The 27,745-nt window shown below is 31.5% G+C and overlaps 1 protein-coding gene across 3 annotated transcripts in view; it reads right to left on the bottom strand.

The window, feature by feature from the left end:
- The window catches only part of LOC143225870 (tectonin beta-propeller repeat-containing protein 1-like), a 73,498-nt gene that overhangs the window by 8,210 nt on the left and 37,543 nt on the right, over window positions 1-27,745 (bottom strand). For 2 of the 3 annotated variants that reach the window (XM_076456026.1, XM_076456027.1), the window contains 9 exons: window positions 27,423-27,557; window positions 24,861-25,006; window positions 24,022-24,152; window positions 16,072-16,271; window positions 14,823-14,959; window positions 11,313-11,487; window positions 8,944-9,079; window positions 5,617-5,819; window positions 4,730-4,849 (listed from right to left, as the gene is read on the bottom strand). In XM_076456026.1, the coding sequence (XP_076312141.1) occupies window positions 4,730-4,849; window positions 5,617-5,819; window positions 8,944-9,079; window positions 11,313-11,487; window positions 14,823-14,959; window positions 16,072-16,271; window positions 24,022-24,152; window positions 24,861-25,006; window positions 27,423-27,557 (1,383 nt within the window). Of the gene's footprint in view, window positions 1-2,431; window positions 2,530-4,729; window positions 4,850-5,616; window positions 5,820-8,943; window positions 9,080-11,312; window positions 11,488-14,822; window positions 14,960-16,071; window positions 16,272-24,021; window positions 24,153-24,860; window positions 25,007-27,422; window positions 27,558-27,745 lie in introns of all 3 variants that reach the window. The other variant, XR_013014119.1, reaches the window with a different exon arrangement.

Genomic DNA, 27,745 nt, shown 5'->3' with positions numbered 1-27,745 from the left:
GAGAACAAACAGTGATGGTACAACCCAAGGAAACACGGATGGCTATGGCCTCCAAGGGTGTATCAAGTGGCAAAGACAGGGTGGGCACATGCTGATCAACCAACAGTGCCATCCCTCCATGCACTCATCCATCACACAGCCTGTCATTTCTGTACAAAGAAAACTGCCAAAAGGTGACTGTATCAGCAGGTTTCAGAAATGTTTCCTGTTTCCTTGGATGGAGAAACCAGGGAGAATCTCTGACTCGAGGATGTTCTTCAAATCCATCTCAACAATAACTCCTCGTGATGAATTAAAAGTAGCATGAGCTGTAACGTCTATAGGTATATACCCAATCACCTTTGAATTCAAGAGGAGTCAACTGTGTTGAGATGTGAATGTTTCCACCACTATCTCACCAGAGCAAAGCTTCTTTACTGACTTTGGAGAGCCAGCAAATCCCTATTGGTTATTTACCTATGAACCATTTTTTCATTATTTCATTAAATTTTTGTTTGGAGGATCCATAATAAAAAAAGAATATTTAGATGCCCACTGACCCCACCCAACATGAAGCCCTGCAAGAGGATGCACTACAATGCCAAACAAAGAAACTGCAGCAATGCCAGGATCTTGTGACCACTATACCCAAACACCAGCATCAGATACAATGCCCACAACATCTATTGATAACATCCAACACTGGTATTTGGTTGACTTTAGCCCAAGTGGACCAGCCAATTGACCCTAGGGGAACCACCCCAAGGTTGCCCATCTACAGAAATTCAAGGACAAAGTGGTGTGTAAGGATTGGACCATTCAACCACCAGGATCCTCTCCTCCCCTTCACAGGTCACCATGCACGGTAAACATGTGGGTGGATATTTAGATCCCAGAGGAAGTAAACTAAAAGAATAGAAACTTCCCTGGAAGGTCCCCTCACCATGAAAGGAATCCACAAGAGGCCAAAGGCAGAGTTTATGTAAAAGCTCAATCTCTGTAGTGTAGACAGTCTACATCATTGAAGACAGTTCGTTATTATAACAATATATGCATTAGTCTGAATAACTTTTAATTATAGTGCTTGTTTTAACTGAATGTTAAAATGTTAAATCACTACTGTTAAGGTTCCACTGAGCCTCTGTGATTACAAAGATTAAACCAACAAACATTGATTATTCATAGCAATACAGTCTTTCAGGATATTGTTGATTTATAGAACATACTATATTTTCCCATGGCACTATACAATTGGAAGTGGAATGTTGAGTAAGTACATTAACATCAACTGGTAAAGTTTCTGGTATCACTCCATTTGTATGGCACACGATACATACGAGTATTTTGTGTTACTCCATACAATGACCCAAGTAAGCTAACAATAGAAAAATTGTTACAATAACCAGCACATTTTGAAGAACCCATTGATTAAGTACATTTAATAAGAACAAATCAGATTTTTATTAAATTTTGTATTACTACTCACTATGAATATATGAGAAATATTTAGAAACATACAACAATACAAAAAAAAATCAAATTATAATATTTCAAAGCACACAGGTTCAACAGAAAAAGTTAGGATAAACTGAAGTTGATTTGTTTTTGCATAAAGCTTACTACAGCTATCTCTACTTTGTTCCCAAGATATTTGAATTATAAAACCATAAACTTACTGCTGACTGACTGGAGAATTTTAGTTACACAGAAGAATAAACAAGTTAGTAGATGAAGAAGGATTTTTATGAAAAACTGAAAGGTAAGTGAACCTAAATTCTATTTCTTTTAAAGATAACAAGTTCAAAATTTACTGTCACCACCGCATTTCATTTCCCAGCAATTTATAAAACAAAACTTCACAGAATTTTGATATTCTGTAGCAATTATTAAGGTTTCTCAAAGATGCCATATCCATACAGCTGAAATACCCATTTTTAATGTTGACAGAAGACAATCTGAACTATTATTATAGGAGATAAAACTGGTTAACTTTCTTATAATACATTACACTTATGAACACCACTAATACAAATGGATTTTACACCTATCCCACAGATTAAAATATATATATATATATATATATATATACACATCCGTGAATGTACTAAGAATATTTTCATGAAATTTGTCAAATTTTTAGTAAATATCACAAGTCTGTTGTACACAAAAAAATCAGATTTTTTAATTAAACATTTTACTAAAAATGTGTTAGTAAATTTGCAAAATCTTTCCAGAATTAGTGAGAGTGCAAGATGATTTTTAAATTAAATTAAAAACACTTATTTTCATCTTTCATTTTCATAAATTCTAGAACCTCCTAAATGAATATTAAGTTTTTTCTGTTAAACTTTATATTTCACATTTTAGTTTCTCTAATATTAACATTAAATGTAATGAAATCAGGGTACATTGAAATGAAAAGATAGAAAATATGAAATGAAATGAATAATACCATTTTGTTTTCTACAATGACTGCAACCTAATAGCTTTTTAGCCCTTCCACATCTGCTTTCTTTAAATTTCAGTTTCATTACAGTACATTTGGGTCTTCTGTTGCTCATGAAAAGAAATAAATCACAGCAGAATTGGATTTAGATGTTTCTGCTAATGCATAGAAAACAAACAGTCAGGTTACAGTTACATGCATACCACAAGCTAGCTGTACTCATCAATGAGATAATAAAATTTTAAATGCAGTTTCCAATTTTTACATTAGTTACTTTTATCAAAAAATACATAACAATAAAAAATAAATGTGTGTGTGTGTCTAAACTACATTTAGCACTTTTGTCTAAATGATTTAAGTATTTTTCATAAAGAGAAAATGGACAGCAAGTACTTAGTACAGCACAACACTTGTAAAGAAAATCTTAGAGGATTAATCTACAAAAATGGCACAAATGAAAAAGAATAATGTTGTGACAGACTTCTGTCTTTCATTTAGTACTCACATCAAATTGGGATAGCTTTGAACACAGGTAAACATTTGTGATAAGCTTAACTGAGTTTATCAAATCTATATGTCAAAAAGAATTCATTTAACTTTCAAATATGCATTTTAGAACTGAAACAATATATAAACTGCTAGAATAAAATGTCCTAAAACTACCATAATTTATCTAGTTTTCAAAGTAGGTTATAAATAGGTTAAAAAAATTCCATTACTTGCTTGGATGTCAGCAATGGAGACATGATATATAACAGCTTTGAAAGGTAAGACTATTTTAGAAGGACTATTCCAGCAAGTTTAATAAAGTTACTGATCTCTCAGCAAACTGAGAAGAGAGGAGGTTCAAATCTTACATTCTCACTAGTAAATATGTATATTTTATATTTTATAAGTGGTTGGTACCCTTAAATTATATTATTGAAAAAAAAAAGTCTGAAGGAGAGATTTCATACTGAAAGTGCACCAAAGCGAATGAAGGTTGAGAACTTTCTAAATATTTTCTTATGAAACTACGATATTAAAACTTACAAAATATAAAAATGTGAATTATTAGCTGTTTTGATGCCACATTCACTGATATAGATTAAAAATAAAATTCATTAATCAAAATTTGAGTGAAACTGCATAAAAGGTCATGACGAGCACTTTCCATCCAGCAAAACGTATAAGGTTAAGAATTACATGTTCTTAGAATACTTATGTTTAATGCTTTAATTAAAATGTGTTTTTTACAGGCTATAAGATGAATCACTACTTGGATAATTAAATTTTAAATTCTGTGGTTAACTGCACTATATAAAATGATATTCCTTGAAATTAGTTCCTCCATCCTTGACCATATTTATTTTATTGGCCATGATTACATACTACTGCCTGGGACAACAATTTTCACTGTAAGCTTCTACAAAAAATGATGACATGAATCTTTAAATACATAACATAATACTTGCCATGGACACTACACTGTATAGTATGTGGGTATCAGTTTCCAAGATTAGTTTAACAAACCAAAGACAAATGCCTATTAGATGTGTGTACCATGAAATTTGACACTTTTGTGATCAAAAAAGGAATGTCTTTCTCATGCTTTGACTTCACTTTCTTTTTCATAATGCACTTAATTTGGGATCTTTAAGTTTGTTTGTGAACTTGTTTGTTATCTTGGAAAAGCACCAGAAAATGTATGAAGCTTCTCTATAACAACTTTTTCAAGTCAGAGCATTCTTTCTTTACATATTTCACTTGTGGATGAGGGTTTTGATTTGGATTAGCCTGGATGTGATTTTGGAGCCCACTACTATTCTGAAAGTTCTGATACAGAAGTTTTCTCATTCTCGTGAGGATAATTTAAAGCTTCCTTCTTCAGAATAATGTATTTAATAATCTCAATGCATGAATATTCTTCCTTGAGAAAAACTGGGACAAGCCATGTCAGTACTGTGCTAATGAATGGTTGGAAATTTGTTATGAACTAAATATATCCAAGCTGAACATCTTACCATGAGGCTACAGCTCATATATATATGAAGCAATACACCACTGCACTACCACATATAAATCATTCTTACAAAGTGGTATTGGTTTTCTATGTGTACCACTAATGGTAAATTAATCACTTTTACAAAAGAAAAATAGTTTTTAAAATATTGAATCATAATAATTGAACAAGTTTCCTTTATAAAATTATTTTGAATGTTAATGACTAATTATGAATTAACATATTTTGTTCCCCAAAAGTGAAATAGAACATTTGTTTCTTTAAAACATATTTCCATAAGACTGAATTAAATTTAAACTTACACCAATTTTGATAGACCATCCAGTTCCCATCTTGTTGCTTTCACTAATACCATCACGTTGAAGAACAACCCCATTCATTAAACCCATTGGGGTTTGAACCTCATCAGCAACAACCCAAACCTGAAAACAGTCAAAATTATTAGAAAGCATATATTATTTTATGATGGTAAATTACTGATGTTTCATGCATAATACATATATATTACGTTACTGGACTTCTATTCCTATACCAACATATAAAGTCTATCTAAATGTTTACTAAAGTTTCTGAATAAAAATTCATTATAAATTAATGCTATGAATACTAAAAATGTATACTATTATTGAAAACAGTTTTGCAGTATCAGATGTATAAAAAATATATAAATAAAAGTATTAAAGCAAATTTTAGCTTAATAAATATAAGAGGACATACAATACAGTACTGAATAAAAATACTGTAAAGTTTCCAAAAATGATGGGTTGAAAGGTGAAGATAAATTTGTGTTGCATTTTAATACAAAATAACAATATACATTTTTTACAGATTGTTCTCTATCTTGTTACAAATATTACAAAATGCTTCTCTCCACTCATAGTATAATACTTGTCCATAAACTTATCCAGTTAAACACATTACCCTGTTGTTGTTGATACCTACTTCTCTCCTACCTGATCCTACCTAACATATTATTCTGTTGTTAATTTAGGATTAATTAATCCTATTAGATGTGCAGTCCAATTTTTATTTACTCATAATTAATACAATTTACAAATAAATTCTATTATGCATAATCTAATTCATCATGCCTGCCTGATTATAACAAATAATCTAATTCTAAACAATTTCTTTGTCTTTTCTTGTACACAGAACATACTCCACTTCACAGGAATCCTTCCATTCCTACCTGGTCTTGTGGTCCTACAGAGACCATCCGTATTTTGGATGATACTTTTTTCCAGCAAGTACCCTCAGGAAACACAGGAATAATATCTTTTCTAAACCAAAGAGTTTTCTCTTCATCAACTGCAAATACTGAGGTCTTTCCAACCGAAATCTGTTTCAGAGGAACAGATGTTTGAGGAGGCTCCACATGAAACCACACTTGACCTACAAATAACAGATTGCTAAACTATAAAACTGATCATCTTAAATTCTGTAAAGAATGAAATATTACATATATACATATATTTCTATTATGACTTAACTAGAAGTTCAAAACTGCAAACGATGTTATTTTCTTAAACAACCGAAAAGGGTAAAATATTGAAAATAAATATTTATTTCTAACAATTTGTAACTTACTAGTTTAGATCTAATAGGTACTAAAATATTCTGTTTTATATTCTGGCCATAACTATTTAAAGTGATTTAGACCAAAATGAATGTTATGTTTTTGAATTATGTTTTTAATTTTCTAATTTACACCAACGTTTTGGTTCATTATTTCACAGTTGAAAAGGTAACCTTACAAGACTTTTAGCTCAAATATTAAACTGATTGTTTATATAATTTAAAATGCAACTTTTTAAATTGACAATGATTCAAAATGATATGAAAATGACTGTCTAGGACAATACAATAATTTTGTTTGAGTGTGTGTTTTCTTATAGCAAAGCCGCACTGAGCTATCTGAACATTTTGTTTGAATTAAAAGAAATTATAACATTACAAAGATATATAAAAACTATTTCTTTCAACAACAAATTTACATAAACTCTACATAAGCTATGGGCTTAAAAATGTTGAAAGGCAGACAAAGATTTCTGTAATACACAGTAAACTAATCCTTATTTTTCTCATATCAATTTCAAAATTTCAAAATAGCACACAATCTAGATTTTTCTTGTATGTATTATCAACTTGCAAAGTATCATGCAATAATAGAAATTTTTCTAGTTTACATTAACTCCTCCAGCACAGGTTCTGTCCCTGGAACCAGCTTCATAACAATTTTCTATTAGTAATAAGCATCTGTTCACAAAATTTGGAAAATTAACAGCAAACATTACAGGACTTTCATGTGCAAAATATGAGATATTTTAAATTAACTTTTAAAAAATTTTAAGTAATGTTTCCTCATGCTTTTTTCATTCTAGAATTACTACAAATTATAATATGAAAACACAAACATTTAGTATAAGTGCTTAAATCTCATAACATTATATACTTGTATATATTAGTTATTTTTATTATAATGACCTTTCAGCCATGACCTGCTAACATTACCTAAGTTATAATGGCATGGCACACATGCACTTATATTACCATATCCAAGAGTATAAAACTATCCTTTAGAAAGTGATCTGTCTTAGCTGTATTTTAGTTGACTAGTATTTTGTAAAATACATTTGTATATACATTATTACTATTTACAAATAAGTTCTTAAAAGCTTGAGGGCATTCTTATATTTATGGTATAATCACCATACCAATTGGGCATAAAATCCAACTGGAAAATCATCCAGACATAAAGGGGTCTGAATGTAAGTTTTAATGGCTGTTGAACCTGTAACTTGCATTGGACTTTGTGATCCAGCTCTCCCCCTCAGGATTCTAGGAGTTATATGCCTTGAAAATGTGTGTTCAGATCTCCTCTCACAAGTTAGAGGGTTCACATGTGGCATGCATGCTCAGGTACCAAAGATAGGATGACCTATCAAGAAATTTTTCCAGATGCGGATTCCCACTGATTGTAACTGAAGATAATGGAGCAACCTTATTCATACATCAGGGCCTCCATAAATTATGATGACACCTTGAACCCCATAATGCAAAATGAGTATTGTATTATAGTTAGAATAAGATTCATTTTTAAGTTCTGATTAGAAGCCCAGATTTCATAACCATACCACAGGTATAACTGCATGTAATAAAGTCAAAAAGCATAATACACTGATATCAAACTAATCGGAATGTATTACTCTTCCCTATAATAACTGTTACGCGTATGCATACAAACTAATCAGAACCTAATAGGTATTTTCACAGTGATACTTAATTTGTTTTACTACAAATCCAACTAGATACATAAATTACATGAAATTTAATAAAAAAATTTTAAAAGTAATTAGTTTCTAAAAAAAATCATATAATTTCTTTTAGTAATTTTATCATTTCTCTGGTTCTGAAAATTTAAAAATTTTATTGTGAACCACTGTTTTAAATGAATCTTAGAAATAGGTTCCTTTCACCTTAGAATTTCATTTCTTTTTTTAATTAATCAGAAAGTTCCATTTTATGCATGCAATCAGTTTCAATGTGTTGAATATTCATTAATATATTTATTTTGATACTTTTATTTGCTGACTGAAAAAGTCATCACATCTGGCTATGAATCATAAAAAACATCACAGAAACTGACAAATTTTTGTGTGACCTAAAACAACACATTTCAAAATGACACCAACATTACCTTTGTCAAGCAGGTATCAAGATTTCTGTCAATAATATATTTAGGATAGAGATCAATTGATATCTAATAATTAGTTGTCAAATAATATGTAAAACATCATTTTGTTCAAGTTACTTGAATGTGATAGATTTAACAATAGTATTCAATAAAAATGAAAATGGTAGATTCATCTGAATAGTTTATTGCTAATTATCATACTTGTTAACTCAATTAAAATTGCCAGATTACTTGTTACATGTAAATAAGAAATAATAAAGTCCTGTAACTTTAAAAAAAGGCATAATTTAATTAAAAAAATTTTAGGAACACAAAAAATGACAAAAAGCTATATGAAAATTCATAGCTCTACAGTTTCTTTATAACGGTTGTAAACTTGGCATTAATATTGTTTGTCCACACGAAAACAACAGACAGTAAATATTTCGAGTGGTTGTTGCTGTAACAACTTTATTTATTCTATAATGACCCAGATACACTAAAATTTCTTCTATAAAATCATTTGTTTCGTCTTTGCTGTTGACTAGAGCTATCTTCAAAGCTGAACTTCATTAATAATTGTTCAGAAATGAAAAATGAAACATTTTTTACCATTTTAGCTTGTGAATTACAGTAAAAAACAGTTGCTCTGATAAAACATCAATTTTAAAACTTTTATTAAAAATGTTTATGAAATAGAATGAAAATTTTAATGTGTTTTTTACATTTTGAAATTTAATATGCAAGTGTACACTTGACACCTAATAAATAGATGTTCACTGGTCAGTACTTAACATGTTGAGATAAAAAAGGTAGGTCAAATCTACCTTATTTAAAGTTTACCTGTTGGACAGTGCTCACTAACATCATTTCTCAACATAGCTGAACCTTTTTTAGTTATTCCCCACACTCTAAAGTACCCTCCAACACTGATAGCCTGAAATGGTTCATCAGCTGGGACATGTAACCATGATATTCCCTGAAAAATACAAAAGCAAATTTAATATCTGTTTCATAAAACAAGAAATATAAAAAAAACACAAACAGAGGCATACATAACATTCTCTAGAGATGTATATACAAAAGATTTAAAATCATAATATATACATTGCATTTGTATGTATGCATAATGTGCCCAGAAAAATATACCCATATGTGACACACTCTGCTAAAGTAATGTTCACTTAATGTTTTCCTAATAATTATAATAAAAAAGAGAAAGAGAGAGAGAAAGGTAACTTGTCAAATTTTAAACTTTTAGGCTAACCTCTGATCTTATGAAGTAGCTTGGCAGGTGAAAAAAACAATAGACTAAAAGTTTTTCTTCCAAATTTAAAATTATGAATTTAGTATTACAAGGAAAATATACTTTTACATATGCCACTTAATAGTATAAGTATAATGACAATATTTTGATTACACTGGAAAAACGTTCAAGAACTTGATTTCATTATCTCTCATGTTGTAAATAAAACATACTAAAGCAATAGGTAGTAAACCAAACAAAGAAAGGCAAATATACTACTTATGATTAAATGCTACAGAAGTTTTGTACTAATGTTAAATTCCATGTGGTTTATAGTTTAGACTGCACAGAGGACACCAAGTGCCTATATTTGTCTTAGGTGAAACATGACGAAATTATATTTAATAATGTTTCACCTAATGCTGTAAACAATCTCTGCTATGTGCTAAAAAAGAACTAGAACTTACTCGCACTAAGTGCCTGCCTGCTTTTAGAAACATTTTTTTAAATATATGTTTTCCAAAACAAAGTAATTAAACTTCAAGATACTATGAAACATACAAGACTAAAATCAAAATGTTTAGTGTGACAATGTATATATACTTTAACACATTACACAAATATTTTAATTTTTTATAATCATGCATACACACAAAGACAAAAACACAAGAAATCACCTTGGAAGATATTTTTAATACACAATATTCAAAGTATAATATAATAACTGGTTACAACCAAAACTCATCATAAATGTGGGGTATTTTCTTCAATACTTTACAAGCTTATTCTTCTGTTTGTTCAAATCTGTATTCAATAACACATTACAAGTATCACACCATTATCTGTTGTTAAGAATCACAAGATAATATACATTGTATGATATTAAAACCAATCTGAAATAATAAATTAGATGAGATTTATAATTTAAATACAGGATTTTACATGCTAAACAGATGCTTTAACAAATTAAGTTGCCATATCTTGAGTGCCATAACTCATAGTTTTGACTCCACTTATTTGTAAAAACAATATATGGCAAAGAAGTTAATATGATGTAGAGTAGAATTTTATTTTTCACTTTCAGTACAAAGTGCCAAATTTAATTTGCTGTATTAGAAGTTTCTCTGAAGGTATCACAAATAAAAATGACTCAACATTTTTTATAAACAGTACTGATAACCAATATCTGCAAACAAAATTAAAATGTAATAATTTCAAAATTACTTAAGTCACATTTTACATCAGCATAAATTTAGACATTAAATTTAAAAAAATGTAATTTTAAAAATTAATAAATTCATTTATTACTATTTATACCCATGATAGCTGAAATCACAGGTCCCAATAATGGTTATTGTATGAATTAGCATAAAACTGGCCTTTACACAGTAAAAATGTCTTTTTTTTGCCTTTAAACTAACTTACCAGTATTTTGTAAAATATGATAATATTTTAGGTACTATACATTACAATTACATATGTATATGATTTTGAGTTTCTAGTTATTAACATTCCTTGTTGTCATCCTTATGTCATAAAGGATAATGCTTGTGGTCATAGCACCCAAATACAGTGGGGACATTCCATCTACCAGTACATGACATGCACGCAATTTATATTCAGCCTTTATTGTTGAAGAAAAAAATTAAATATTGAATAATTACAATTTAATTCCAAATTCATGTACACATGTTAATAAAATAGTAAATTCATAAAATATTGAATGTAAGTCTATGAAACGTGACAAATGCATCATGACCTTTACCCGTATGGAAAGGGTTAATGGAAAGATACTTTAAGAACATTTAACTACCATATCTCAAATGCAGAGGTTTAAATCCCAATGAGGCTTATTCATCATTTAAGATTAATTTCTTCTTTCCAGCTAACTGAATTCCCTAAAGCACAGTATTTACATATATATCACATCCACACAAATAATAAAGTTTCTCAAATATTTACAAACCTCAGGAACAACTGCAGTGACTCCAATCCGGCAGAGGACATCACCATTCTGTGCAACTGCCCACAAAGCAATGGGTTTATCTACAGTATTGGAATGATCTACCTGAATAGATACATCAATCAATGGAGTAGTGGTTAATTCCCACCATGGTCCCGATGTGGTGAGTTTGCATTTCCTGTTAATATAACAAGTATAAACAGTAATACACTGAAAATATTGTGTTTCTGAGGAACTTTAACCATTTTCCTTAAGATCTTTTTTTTTGTCTATATATATACATATAAATATGTGTGTGTGTGTGTGTGAGAGAGAGTGTGGATTTAATAAAGAAATTTTACATAAAATTATTAAACTATTCTGTAATAAATACAAAAATGTACTAAATAAATACAAATTTAAACATCATAGAAATTTTACTAAAAATTACTAAATTATTTTTAGTTAAAAATAAGGTAATTTAAAAATGTGACACTACTTTATTGGTATATACACCTTAAACTGAATATTAAAGCATGACAGTTACAGTATAATGATATAGTTCAATGTCGTGTTAATTAGTGCCTCTGCCATACTAGAGGGTAGGAATGATAATATCAAGAGGGAAGTTTCACTTTACTTAGCCCCAAATGGTAGTACCTTATTTCCTTATTTTTATCTTTTTACATTTATCTTTTTCTTATTCTCATTTTAACTTGGTTGAGCAGTCACCTTCCCCCAAATATTTGCAGGCAGTGAAGGGTGACAAAGATGTGGGACATTGTGGGATTGAGTACCCACATCTTGCTCTCCTAAGTTCTAGTCTAATTATATCTATTTCTTATGTGAGACTAACAAATTAGAGGTTAAGACTGAGAGAGAGTCTACCCCCACCACAATGTGGGTCCTACTTCCACAGCAACCAAAACACCTAGGATACACTTTATAATCCCACATTGAAGTTTGTACCCTAAGACATTTTTTAAAAATGCAGCATATTTTGTTTCATTTTTTAATTTTAAAAATGTTTTGTTTGGCTTTAAAATTATGATTATATAATTATATATGATATATATATATACACTGCTGGCCAAAATCTTAAGGCCAATGAAAATAAAGAAAAACATGCATTTTGTGTCATTAGACTCAACCACTTATTTGAGTAGAGTTTCAAAAGATGAAAATAAGAAAAGGGAAAATAAAAATAAAAAACTTTTTAGCATTTAATAGGGAAAATTTGAACACTATGAAATTAGCACAAATACTAGCTGGTCAAAAGTTTAAGACCATACCAAAAAGAAGTCTTAAACAGGGTAAGAAATGCCTAACAAGAGGTCTCAGTAGTGAGTTGCATGGCCATCATTGTGAATAACTTCAAACATTCGCTTTGGCATGGTCGATATAAGCGTTTGCAGAAGGCTGGCTGGAATGTCATTCCAAGTGGTGAAGATGACTTCACGAAGATCTCGCACTGTTTGGAATTGACATCCATTTCTATAGACTTCCCTTGCCATCCACCCCCAAACATTATCAGTGGGGTTCAGTTCGGGCAAACAAAAGTCCTTTGTTCTGCAGGCATTGTGGATTGCAGTGCTCTGAAGCTCCATTGTTCCATGGAAGGAGAAAGCACCCCAGATCATGATGGAACCTCCTCTACTGTGTCGTGTAGAAAATGTCTTCAGTGGGATATCCTTATCATGCCAGTAATGTTGGAAGCCATTTGGACCATCCAGTTAATTTTTTTTCTCATCAGAGAACAAAACCTTCGTTTACTTTTCTACGTCCCATGTTTGGTGCTTCTCAGCAAAGTTTAAATGAGCTATTTCGTGGTGTGGAAGGAGGCGTGGCCTTTGAAGACGTTTACGGTTTTTAAAGCCTTTCTCTTGTAGATGCTGTCTTATTATTCTTGAGCTGCATTCTGCATCCGTAAGGGCCTTAATCTGGTTCGACGATCGACTGGTGTCTTGCCGGATAACCCGTCGAATCCTCTTGCTCAACGCCGGCAAACTTTTCTTGCACCGACCACTTGAAATTTTCGTTCTGTATCCCTCAGGGTCTTTTAAGAAATTTGCAACAGCAGTTTTGCTACTCCCAATCTCACCAGCAATGGCACATTGAGAGAGACCTCGCTTTTGCAGCTTGACAATTCTGCCACATTAAAACTGTCAACTTTTTAGCCATTGCCATGTTTTTACCCAATGTAACGCAGGAGATGACAGTGAGAGATGTTGACAACGCTAATACTTGAATACAAATGACTAAATTTCATTATGTGTTTACTTACCGATTAACAATTCATTTCAGTATGGTCTTAAATTTTTGACCAGCTAGTATTTAGGCTAATTTCATAGTGTTCACATTTTCTCTATTAAATGCTGGAAAAGTTTTTTATTTTTTTTCCATTTTCCATTTTCATCTTTCAAAGCTCTACTCAAATACTATGATATTTACAGGCATTCCAAGATATTGTTTTAAAAGGGAATACTGTACGGCATTGTAAAAGTTCTGATGACCTTTGAGGATATATTTAAAATACTATTTCAATGAACAATTTAAGCCATCCTTATATGCTTGATAATTGTTACTGAGCAAATGGGAAAAAAAATGTATCTCTTACTGTTTTAAGGTACTTCAGATTAGAAATATTATTTGAGCTATTCAAATATGATTTTCATTAGCAATTTTTCTTTTACACAAATTTTAAAGGTTTATGGCTAAGTTGAGAGATAAATCCTTCCCTTTCTTTGTTCAAGTGCTTCAATTTAAATTAATTTCCAAATTACAATATGCTAATGCATACGAAGATCAGCCTTTATCAATAACATCTTTTGTTTTTATTTATTCTCATTGTCAATCTTGTCTCTATAATTCATTCAGTGACAATTCACTACATTTATTCCATCCACAAGATCAACAGTATCTAACTTTTGCAGTAATCACATAGCTATGTAATCTATTTACTTATTTTGAGCAAATATATATAAATAGTCAAAAGAAGATATTTCACATATTTTTTTTTTAAATAAAGAAGTAAAACAGGTGTTTAACAAAATTATAACTTTATTTTATTTCAATGATAGTCTAGGCTTAACATGAACAGTGTATCAAATATCTTATGCACAGATGTAGTAATTCAAGTTAAACCCTGTTATCCAAGATGTACTATACACCTTGGCAGAAATGAGCAATGCTGTACTGCAAAAGATAAGTATTCCTACAAATTTCCAATAATTGAAATATTTCTGAAACTAAAAGCTCATTCAGTATGTAGGGAGAGTTCCCAAACTTGAAATAGACCAAATTTAAAAACTCTCATATAATTTAAAGTAATACTTGCTTGCAAAATAGCATACCTATAGGAAATTGAATTTATACTGTTGAGTAAATATTCTTTCAAATATTTTTAAGAGAACATTTAGATAGTGTAAACTTTATTATAGGTTTTAAATTCCAGAGCTTTTATTTTTTACATTTTGACATTCATGCAAAACACTTCAAATAATAGATGTAACAACATTATCTAAATATGATTACCTGCACCACCTTCTTCGGCGAACATAATCAGTAAAACTTTTATAATAGTGGTAAGAAAATGGAAAGTCATATGCATATTGCCAGCCTTCTCTGTCTGTTCCACCAGGTGTTCTGAAGTCCACAACCCAATCAGATATCTGAGACATAATTTTACAAAAATTATAAACTTTTAGCTAAATCTAAAATTATATAAAACCATAAACTCAGAAATCTTTGGTTTGAAAACCTAAAAACTGAAATAAAAGATTTGCTCTAAACCATGTAGAAAGTAATTGATTGCTTTGACGCGAGCTTGAGCATTTATTTTTAACTTGGCTATAACACATCAATATAATCTCGATTTATGCTAAATTCACACAATTACCAAACCTTTTATAGCTACTAAAGATATTAAGAAGCTCACTTTGAGAATGCCCTAGCCACTGTTCACAGTAGAGAATCAGAAAACTCAAATTCACATTGTTGTGAAATGAGAATATGATATTCAGAAAACTTTTCTTTGAAAATATGCAATTTCTCTTCAAAACAGGCAAGTCAAAAAAATCCATAGAAGTGAAAACAAAAAATTCTTTGAAGTACTCAGGAAAATTTAGTTTTATATTTCTTGTCTGATAGCTTAAAAAACATTTTTTGTATTACAATTCAAGAAAAATCACAAAATTAATTTGGCAGTCTGATATCTCTCCATTATTAGTAATATATACTGTCAGTATGACTACCTATACTATTTCCCTTAAAACTTATAAACAACATCCACATCTGTAAATAATGTCTATGAAATAAAGTTTCAAAACACCTTCAAAGTCAGTCATGCTGAAAAAAAAAATGTCATACCAACAACACTGTCCAGTATCAGTAATAACTAAAAACGTAGGTTGGAAACACCTTCCTCTGCTGGTTATAGCCAAGAGTCAATTGTTATACATATTCTACTCTTGGTATTAGCCAAGATTCAATTTGTAAACACCTTCCACTGCTTATCATAGTGAAGAATCAGTTTGGAAACACCTTTCATTGTTGATAATAGCTAAAAGGCAGTTTAGAAATTTTTCTTCACTGTTAGTTATACTAAAAAAAAAATTGCTCATTAATATTTTCTACCATCAGTAACATTCATCAAAGTCAGTTTGAAATTATCTTTCACATTAAATAATACCACAGAATTAGTTTTACAATATTTTCCAGGGTCTGTAATAATTTAAAGTATCCACTGTAATTAATGCCAAAGATTAAATTTTTCAACACCTACCCACTGCCAGTGTGACGTTGGAAGCTTAGTGTTCTCTTTTGTACACTCAAACTGGCCACTTCTGTCACTCCACATGTAACGATCTGTAGGAAGTCCTCTGGCAGAAAAACCAGTTAATGGGTTCCACCTCTGATTTTCATACACATAAAAACATCTAGTATCTGTCATCTGATGGACATTGAGGCTGCACCCAGATCTACCTGCCAAACAATAGCCTGTATAAATCTTTCAAAACTAGTGTAAGTGACAACTACAGATATTAAAACTTCACCACATAAAGGAAAAGCAGATATTAATAATCAATATGTTGTTGAATGCACATTTTACCCAAGAACACTACAGAAAAAATTCTTATTTTGATATTGATAAATCAAAAACACTGCATAAGCCACTACCATCTTCAAACTGCTAGTTCATCAAGCAGAAAGAAAGATCTCAATAAGAATGATTTTGTTTCTGGTTTATGCAAAAGTTGATGCTACAGTTCTAAGTGTAATGACAGGTGGTTTATTACCAAATTGTAATAGTGGTTTTACTTCTAAAGTAAGAAAATACAAGATATCAAAAACAATGAAATGACAGTACTGGTCCAGTCACATCACTTGTTTAATAATATAAAAAAGTAACTATCTATATGTTTTAAAACAATATACAAGCATCATTAATGGCCACTTTTAATTGAAACAAACCTTTATCTCACATGAAAGACTGATATGCTAGAATAGTACATAATTTTTAACTACTAATTTCATAAAGTAATGTACCTATATTAAATTGTTTCAATAACTCAAGTTAATCACATTTTATTAATATTATGTTCCAAGTCCAATGCTGCCTTTGGAACTACTTTCTCCATTATCAACTGTATTTAACCAGATTTTACTATTACGTTCTATTTCCAGCACTGTAATTTCCATTGTAACAAGCTTTTGCATAAGATGACAGGGTCAATCTTGGACAAAACATCGTGAAAATGTTTTCTCTAGACTCCACTGCCCATATAGATCAGCTTTCAAAACCATGTTCAACAAATGTAATTAGTTCTGTGAATTTTTTTCTGCTACTTTTCAATTAAGAATACACTTTAGAACTGGTATTTTGTTATTCTATAACACTTATTTTGTGTACTTCACAAAAAAAACTTAAAAGTTTCAACTGAAGCTACACTGGACAACTTGACATCTATGGTCAAACACAATTAATGTGATTTAATTTTCTTTGTACCATCTTTTTTATAAAAAAAGCTGTTAATTTTGGAGAGTTATGACTAGAGGCTTGGAAATGTTTAATCTCTTAGCCTTTATAAACTTCAAAATCCTTGTTTATTATTCTGTTGTTGTTACAGTACTAAGTATAATCACGTTAATGTTCTGGATTAGGAAGATCTCCTTCATACCTATAGCTATTATTTCACAGATCACAGTATTACTCCTGATTGATATGGGTGTGGTTCCACAGGTATCCAATGTCCTAAACATTCTGGCATAAAGGTTTTATACTTCCATGAAGTACAGTGAATTTTCACCTTTTAAAATATTCTCTCGTCACAATCTTCTACTATAATCCTAAAAACAAGTGTTTAGAGTCCTTTGGCTCTACATCATTTAATAACTCACTACAAGAATATTTCTCTTCTGAAAGAGTTGTGACATTATTCTTCCAATCATAATTCTCATACTGCCATAGCTTGAGTTTCAGAAACAAATCACTGCCTTACTACAAAATAATTGTTTTTATTAAGTGTAATTTATCTCTGTATAATGAAAATTATTCAAAACTTTTCCTTGGTAGGTGTAGCACTGCATAATGTAATAATTCCCCATTTAAAAAAACAGTTTACTACTGAGACAAATATTATGTTATGGATTTTTAAATAGAATATATAATGTTTAAAAGTAAATTATAACTTTTAAAATATATTATATTTACTTCCACATATACATTTGATCTGTAAATTACTAAAATATAAAGATTATAAAACCCAAGAATTTTGTTTTTATCAAACAAATAATAATAATGTAAATGAAAATATATACCAATAAAATAAACACAACTGAAATGTATTTTTAGAAGCAACTCTCAGCCCTCAAATCAGTTTGGAAATTTTTACCAAAAAAAATACAGTATAGTAGTTTCTCTTCCTTTATTTTGCAGAAACGTTTTTTTCAAAGCTCTCAAGTATTATTTGCAAAAAATAAATTTAAAAAAATCTTACACATTTCTCAACATATCTGAGAGCTTTTCTCCTTTAAACAAAGTACATGCAACTTTTTTTAGAACTTTCCCCCACATCTCAAGAATTAGGTTTATGTTTGCTAATGAAGTAACATCCCTTGAGAATGCAATTCTCAATGTTTTGTTTCTCTACTATAAATTACTTAGTTTAATGTTTAATGCAATGGAATCAGGAAATTTTAACAGATGTAATGATAAACACTTTTTAAAAATATAGTTGGTTGGTATTTTTCAGTGCAAAGTAACTAGACTATCCGAGTCAAATGATTGGCAAGTCTTCAAAATAAAATTCTATAAAATAAATATAGTTAAAAGTTGTAACAATGGCACAACAGTAAAAGGTGGGCTATCATGACTTAGGTGTCACATAGGCCACACACTGGTGAATCAATTCCAGGTAAAAGAAAATGATGAATTAAAATCTGTAACCAATGCATAGCCTAGCCAGAACAACTTCTTTCTTCTGACCCTCACAGAAACAAGATGGCAAAAGAGCAAAAGAAGGTTTGATCTGGAAAAGTTTGTTATAATGTTGTACTCTCCAAACTGACTGCCAACAAGCAGAAAGCCATGCCTTGAATACAGAACCCTAGCCCCTATGTGGGACTTGCATAGCTGTGACAGCACAAGAGCAGATGAACTTGGGTGCAGTGTTAGCAAGATTGTTCCCACAAATACCAACATGGCCAGGTATCCATAAAAACTTGATAATGGACATTAAAAAAAAGCCAGCTATTCTTGAATATCAATGAGAACAGGGTAAGAACTGATGTTAAGCAATTGCAGGCCCAAGAGAGAGTTACGAAAATCAGTGTAAATGGTGCAATTCATGTACTGCATAGCTTCTATGTGATCCAAGGCTCACAATAAATGACATACAATGCACCAATAAACACAAACTGTAGGGGCTTTCCTGTGAGCAACCACTAAGCCACAAAAAACCATGACAGAGCTTACAGTCACCTGATTTCAAACCAACTGTATAAACAGGAATATAAGAATGGTTTGAAAGATGTTCTGCAAAGAGAAGATGGTACTTCCATTTGGGAGTATCTAAAAGATGGTACTTCCAATTGGGAGTATCTTCCTTCCTTAGATGACTCAAATAAAGGTAACAAGTCATAATGGAATATGCCAATCATTAGACACAGCAACATCATACAATAACAGCACCAATTCAGCCAGTTGCATCTGGATACAAAGGCCAAAAGAAGGAATTGCAAACCACCTATTCTAAAAGAGCACAGTTTACTGAACAAAGATGCAACCCAAGGTGTAATGCTGTGGTAACAATCAAAGCATGGTAGCATACTGCATGGAAAGTTGTAAACATCAGAGGTGAAAAGGAAATTCATGGGAATCTATGTACAAACTCTGGACTAGGGAAGTGCAAAACAAAGCTCCAAATGGTGAATGAGGTCTACCATCTTCCTGGCAGAACCATAGACCCATAGTCCAGTTTGGATTGAGTAAAGAAACAACAGATTTTGAGCATAGAACATCAATCCAGTCTCCAAGGGGTGGAAGAGTGAACACGGAGGATGTTCAGTGCCCTTATACACTTAATACACAACTGTTTGATGTAAGAAATGAAAGTAAGCTTACTATCAAAGATAAGCCCTTCGAACTTTACCTGAGGAACCATGGAAACAACAACATCACCAAAACAGAGTTCAAGATCAAGATGTAAACCCCATTCATGGCAAAAGTGCATGCAAACAGTTTTGCAGGAAAAAAAAAATTAAAACCATTTGTCGTGCTCTACTTCAACAAGTGAATGAGAGCAGTTTGAAACTGCCACTCAATAAATTTCATGTTCAACAATTAAAAAAAAAAGTGAAAGTTATCAATATAGAGACCATTTGCAACTATAGGAGGAAAATGTTTAGGGATAGCACTGATATTGATACTGGAAAATGTGGCACTCGAAACACAGCCCCAAGGAACTCCAAGTTTGTGTTTGTTTGACCCTTTCTTTTTCTTTCACAAAACCCATACAAGTGGAGGTCCCACAAAATTCTATACCTCCACATAGCCTTGTAAGCCCTCTCAAAAATTAAAGAAACTGGAAAGAAGATATTCTCTCTTGAGGAAGACTTCCTTGATCAAGTTTTTAAGTTGATTCAATATTAGAGCTGTCAACATCACTCACACTGGGTGGGCGAGAGGAGGTCAGTTCAAGGAAGCAAGCAAAATAACATTAACTATCTTCTCTAAGACCATACAGAAACAGCTAGTGAACATAACTGGATGATAATTAGAAAGAATATTGGGATCTCTCCAGACTTAGAGAGAGGTAGGACAACAGCCTTGAACCAAACATCAGAAAAACTGTTTTCCTGCCAGATGGAGTTAAAGACAACCAGAAAGAGAGTAAGAGAGGTAGAAGAAAGATGGGGCAATAGTTCAGAGTGAGCATCATCAGGTCCAACTGATATATGGCTAGTAAGATGAAGAGCAAGTCTGAAATCCACCAAGGGGTTGATTATAGTCATAGAGACAACTGACCCGAAAGAAAGAGGCAATAGCTCTGCCCAAGACTCTATGGCCAAGAAGGCAGGAGAAGAAACAGAAGTGCTTGAAAGACGAGAAAAGCTCTCATTAAGATTATCAGTGATTATCAGTAACTTCTTGCACATTGGAAAGCAAGATGGAAAATGGGTAGGAAGCATACCTCCCATTGACCTTTCAAATCTGGTCCCTTATGAATTTGGAGCTGGTGGTAGAAGAGATTGTAGTTGCAAACATAATTAAATATTCCTTTAAGCATTGATGTCTGATCTGCTGAGCATAGGCAAGGGCCAGCTGAATAGCATTCCTGTTGAAAACAGTAGGATACCTGCAAAAGGTATCCCAAGTCTGTTTTTGAGATCACCATAGACAAACATACCATGGGAAATGTGTTAAGGTTTTAAGAATAGAACAAAACATTGCTTGAATGATGCAGTTTGTTACTGCCTCTATGTAGTCATTAAAAGACAGAAGATTTAAATGAGAGGAGGATTGAGTTATGTGAGAGAGATGAAAGACGACCAGTAGGCTTGATCCAACTGCCATCATGGCACTCAATTCATGTGGCACTGACCACAAACAACCTCCCTCAAGTTGATAAGAAAATGGTCACACTCCATAGATTACTGTCAACCCTCCAAGAAAAACAAAAGGAAAGTGAAAGGGAACAGATAGATAAATGAATAGCAGTAAAGGACCAACTAAGTAGATGAAAATAAGTAAAAAAACCAGTATTGATGAGAAAAAGGCTGTGATCTGAGCACATACTCTCCACAGAATGACCTCTCCCCACCAATATCAGCACCACCCTGAAGAGGATTGTGTCCATTAAAGTCTCCCTAAATGAAAAAGGGAGACAGCAACTATTCTGCAAGAGTATCAAGCTCTGATTAATCAAGTTTCTTGAGCAGACAGGTAGAAATAATAAAAAGTGATGGTACGACCTAAGGTATGTAAAGCTACGTGTCTGAGGGTGTATCAAGTGGCAAAGACAAGATGGGTGCATACTGGTCAGCCAGCAGTGTCATCCCTTCATGAACTCATTCATTACACAATATGTAATTTTGGTATAAAGAAAACTGCCAAAAGATAACAGTATTGGCATGTTCCAGGAATGTTTCCTATAAGAACAGGCACACAGGATGAGAGGAATCAATCAAAACCTTAATTTCATCCAAATAACAATGAAATTCTCAACAGTTCCACTGTATCAAAGTGACTATTTTTATTTATGTGGAAAAGAACTTGGTGAAGAACCCTTCTATTTACAACCATGCCATTTTTCTTTACTAGAAGGAAACCTGTCAACTTTTAGGGATCCCACCCTAGGTCAAGCAGACAGATCTCTGTTAGTAAAAGTAAATTCATGTGACTGAAAGTGTGAACAAATAATCGTTTGCATCTCATGGTAATAGGAGATGAGCCTGAGCAGTTACTGAAAGCAATGATGGAAACAGAAAAAGTATACTCTAACTTGTCAACTCTTTTATCTACAGAGAATAAAAGACTCTGAAGAAGGCACGGAAAGATCCCTCTGCACTTCCATTGTAGTAGCAGAGCGTAGTGCAGCAGCATATGTCCAAGATGGAGTGGGGGACAATAACTTCCAAGTCTTAGGGTGAAAATGTTGACAGTTTTTATGTGTTGTACCTCTTTCTCCTCCACTTACTTAGGACAAGAATGACAGTAAGAACGTTGGAAACCATCACAAATGAAGCAGTGAGAGTCCAGTTGACACTTGTAGGCATCATGGGCCTTGCCACTTCAACAAACACATACCGGAACCATGACAAGGTGCCTTCAAATGACCACTGAGACTGGAAGTATCTGAGAGTGTTAGAAATATATGACCATATCTTACAATTAAGATAATCTGCCTTTACAGGGGCAGGTGGATATGGAGATGTATATGTTAAAATAAGAACATTAGTAAACAGCATAATTTCTTCTTTATAAGTGAAGATGCACCTCACCACAGAAACTCCTCAGCTGGAAAAAACCAGCAAAAATTTCAGACTTGGGAATGTTCTGTAAATACCTCTTAATTATGACTCCTCTGAAATACTTTAAAGTAACATGGAGAGTAACCTCAATAGATATATCCCCAATAGCTTTTGAATTTGGAATGAGTTTACTGTGTTTGGGTGTAGACGTTTCCATCAAGATGTCTCCAGTTGAAAGCTTCTTTACTGACTTTGGAGAACCAGCAAGTCCCTCTAAATGCCAAAACCTGATACTCTTGTGTCCCTAGCCCAACATGACAATCCAACTGACCCTGGTGGTGATGGCGGGGGGAGCATCACACGCTTATCCATCTACAGAAAGTCAAGGCAAAAGTGGTGTGTTTCAGTGCCTTAGACACCATTCACCCACCAGGATCCTTTCCTCCACTTCATAGGTCACCACACACAGCAAACACATTGGTGGATGTTGCAATTCCAGATGAGGTAAACAAAAAAACCAAAAACAGCCTTCCTTTGTGATGCTCCCTCATCACAAACAGGAATCCACCTTGAGGAGAAAGTTATGGAATTTTTCCTTATATGACATCAAGTAAACATCATCACATTTAGAATATGGTAAACAATGGTAAAACAATACAGTGAGTCAAATTCTTATTTACTGGATACTATAGTAATGTTTAATGTATTCAAATAATGTAAAAGTAAAGTACATTTATCAAATATAAACAGATTTTGACCAAGAGTATTATTAGCAACAAATACTGTTAATTAGCCTGACATTATGTCATTGTGAAAAGTCAGAATTTAGATAAATGATAAATCTTTGTCAGCTTTAACATTATCTTTGTGGTCTATAGCTAGAAGCAGCAAGTACTGTAATCAAGAAAAGAAAATAAACTATTAAAATAAGTATACTAATGTATATTAATCAACTTGACATTAATTAAATATGTAAAAGTTAAACTCTAAAATGCAATAACATCTTTTTTTTTTTCAAAATAATGTCTCACAACAAAATTTTTGAAAGTTCATGACAAAAAAGGTTATAGGAAAACTATATCAAATCATACAAGTTTTTAAGACTGAAACTAGATATAATTTAGCAAGTTTGTTCTAAGTTTCATCCAATTTGGTTAAGTGTTACTGTCAAATGGCAAACATCAGGGGATATTAGTGATAATCTTAACAGTCCAGAATGGGTCGAGTTAAAAGTTGAATAATGGAAAAATAATATACAAACCTTTGAATATACCACCACCATAACCTCCTGTGTAAATCCAAACTGAATTGTCATAGCTTAAGCCCCAAACTACTCCAGCTGTGCAGGTTTCAACAATATTAAGATGGCCACCACCAAGCAATCGCCATAGTCTATAGGGAAAAAAATGAAGCAGAGTAATATAGATTTATACTTCTGTGAGGCCTCCAGAATGTTCTACTTCAAGAGTAAAATCAACCAAAATTAAAAATAATTTTTTATTTTTTGCTCTTGAAGTTTATATGTCGTGTTGTAATTTACAGAGTGCATGATTCTTTTTGTGATTTATGGCATGCACACATTTTTCTGATGCCATGACATTATAAATTTCAACATTAAGTGTCCCTTACATAACATTATTTTTGTGTCTATTGACTGATTGATTGGCAATACAATACTGTGGTGCAAGTGGTTAAAACAGGTGACCTGACCCCTTCAGGTAGCCTTTGGTTCCCTCTCGGGGAAATAACAGCAAGCAACAATACCTTACTTTCTTCTTTTACTAAATTTTATCTAGCTGTCTCTTCTTCCATACTTTAGTTACATATAAATTGTTCACAAATCTTTACTAATATTTATTTACATAGGTATCTTCATCAGGTTTTCACAATTACATGACAAAATATAAAAATATTTTATTTTGTATGACTCTCTAAATAAAAAAATTATTTGCTTTTGTTTAGCTAAAACAGCACTACTTTTCAAACTTGGTGCACAATTTTATTTAAATATATCTGGATCTTACAAAAACAACACACAACATACAACCTAATAATAATAATAAAGATGAAAGATCAAATACACATAAATTAATAACATACTTCTGAGAACAAGAACCAGTTTCCCCTGTTTCTTCTGCATTGTGAACATAAATATCACCTTTAAAAGTGGTTGACCAAACAGCAGAAATGGAAGGTCGTCCAAGAAGGGAACTGATGTCTGTGCAGGCTTGGTTTAATGTAGCAAGCTTCATTTAAAAAATATACCAAAATCTGCATTTTAAAAAATTACATCTAAGATTTTCAATCAGAATAGCATTTCAAATATGCCATCATGGTTTAAAGTTAATATAAAATATTTTTGAAATGTTACAGAATTACTTCTTGCAGGAAAAGATCTGCACACTTGACGTTACAATGCAGTATCAGTTAATTCTGCTTCTTTCACTTCAAAAAAATGTAATGATTTTTACAACGACTTCATAAAAACCATAATTCAACAGTTAAGAGTAACATTCATTAAAGTATCCACTTAACTAATTAAAAACTCATTTTAAATATTAACAATATTTCTGTAGCTAAGTTAAAAAAAGTGAATTGTAAAATATATTAGTTAACTTGTGATAAGACCCATCTAAAAAGTAATTTCAATGGTTTACTTACTGTTAAAAATTATTTAAATAAAATGAACAAAAATAAATTTAATACTTAATTGATTTTGTGCAACATTATACATGAATTCACAAGCAACAATAGAGGCAAAGATAACATTCAAAAAAATAGAACAGAGGCAACTATTTGATACTTACCAACAGCAAATAAAACTATACTTCTTAAAAATAATTATTTCGAAGGGTTTTATTAACTCAGATTCACATATCTACTTTTCAATCTAGTAAATCTTATTATGAAGAATTACTGAAATACTCTTATTTTCACATTTCCTTTGACCAATAAAACCTTTTTACCTTTTTAACTTTGTTTTTATTAAAGTTCAAAAATTTATCCTCAGAAGTTTGTCAACATTATCATTAAAGGTTAAAACTTCTGAGGATAAATTGTCTGTGTCTGTGTTTTCTTACAGAAAAGCCACATCGAGTTATCTGCTGAGTCCACCAAGGGGAATCGAATCCCTGATTTTAGCGTTGTAAATCCATAGACATACCGTGGGGGCGGATAAAGTGTCAGTTATTATTAAAGGTTAAAAGCACATATACTACATAAGTGTGTGTATGAATGTATAACAATGCTAAAATATTCTACAACTGGTTGTACTGATTTCAGTAAAATGTGTACTTACTCATATGTGCTATAAAAAGATGAAAATAAAAACAAACTTGTGTAAGAAATTAGCCAATTATTATTATTTGAGCTTAATTAACCACATGAAGTTAGCTCAGCCTAAAAAATTACCTTACATTTAAAACACAAAAATACAGCTAAAACTCTGATTAGGTTACCTATTTCTATCTTAAGTAGTTTGAAAACAGTAAATTTTTGAAGTTGGTGAAGGTGAACACCATAAAATTCAACTATGTGCACTTTTTATTTTATAATATCTAAACTTCTAAAGTAAACAAAACTATAAATATACAATCTAAAAGTTGAAATGTTTTTTGTATAGATGTTTCTTAACTATACAAATTGTGGCACTACAAGTTTTGAACTGGTAACTCAGAAACTTGCCATTCATCATATACCTTCCAATAATCCAATTACATCATGGTTTTTTTTTTTTTTTTTTATTATATGTTACAGAAAATAACCCAATTTTATTGTTCCCCTGCTTTTTTGGGTGTTTTTTTTTTCAATTAATTAATTTTTGTTTTCAACAAATAAGGTCTGCAAGAATATGATATTGTTAGGCCTCAGATTGTACTTATTCAAAAATGCATTACTGAGTGTTGGATGAAAACAGAAAATTTAGAGACATTTCCAAAGATATAAATTATGAATAAATTTAAATTTTGAACACAAATTCTCTTTCTGGGACACCTGCATATTTTATGAAATAAATAACATAAGAACAAAATATAATTATAAATCATTATTACATCACAACACCTACAAAGCCTGTAAAACAAGTATATGTGAAATGCAGTTTTCAGTTCAAATGTTCCCAACTGATTATGTAGTGGTTTTTATTTCATTATAATTACAAACCTACCAAAAACATAAATAAAAGTCAGGTTCAAAAGCATTGAGTAGTTATCATGCTGCACAATATATATATGAAGCATCAGTGTTTCAGATATGACGACATAATAATAGTTAATTTTTAGAATGCAAATGGAGAAACGATATCATTGGTTTTAAAAAGGGTCAATGTTATAACTTTCATATGATATTCAACTTATACAATAAATAAGTTTTTAACAATTGGCTTCCTAATTCTTTCATAAAAATTTCATGACATAAAGTACAAGATTGTAATATATATCTGGTGCACAGTGTAACAGACAGCACTTCACGTTTGTTGGTACTCTTTCCTATTAAATATAATTGTCATGAACAGCTGTTTCTATCCTCAGGAGCCAATTTTTTTCTGATTGCTTTTTTTAAGGCTGAACTGAAAATAAGATGAATTTTAAAAGGTAAAAAGATTAGTTGTTTTTCATAATGACTGGTGTATAGCACAAAGCTTGCAAAAAATTTTATCCTTACCCAATCTTCTAACTCTTGGTCAGATTGAAAGATAAACTTCACAGGCATGTTTTGAGTAGTGTGGATAACCAGTAACCTCCTTTTAAAGTTACTGACATTGACAACAGCAGTTACTTCCTCAAGATTTATGACTAGCTTTTAAAAATAAAAGACAGTTAAAGCACATAAACATTTCTTGTAATTAACAAACTACTGAAAAAAAGATCAAAGGACTTCACATTTCAGTGTTTAAGAAAATGTTAATTTATTTCCTATGTATTTTAAGTACAAAATCCTACAAATTAAGTTACACTCTTACAATTTAAATACTAAAAAAATATACC

Source organism: Tachypleus tridentatus, chromosome 9 (assembly GCF_004210375.1).
Source record: "Tachypleus tridentatus isolate NWPU-2018 chromosome 9, ASM421037v1, whole genome shotgun sequence".
NCBI lineage: Eukaryota > Metazoa > Arthropoda > Merostomata > Xiphosura > Limulidae > Tachypleus > Tachypleus tridentatus.
The sequence above is the reverse complement of the archived record's forward strand: the minus strand, read 5'-3'. Positions and strand labels throughout refer to the sequence as shown.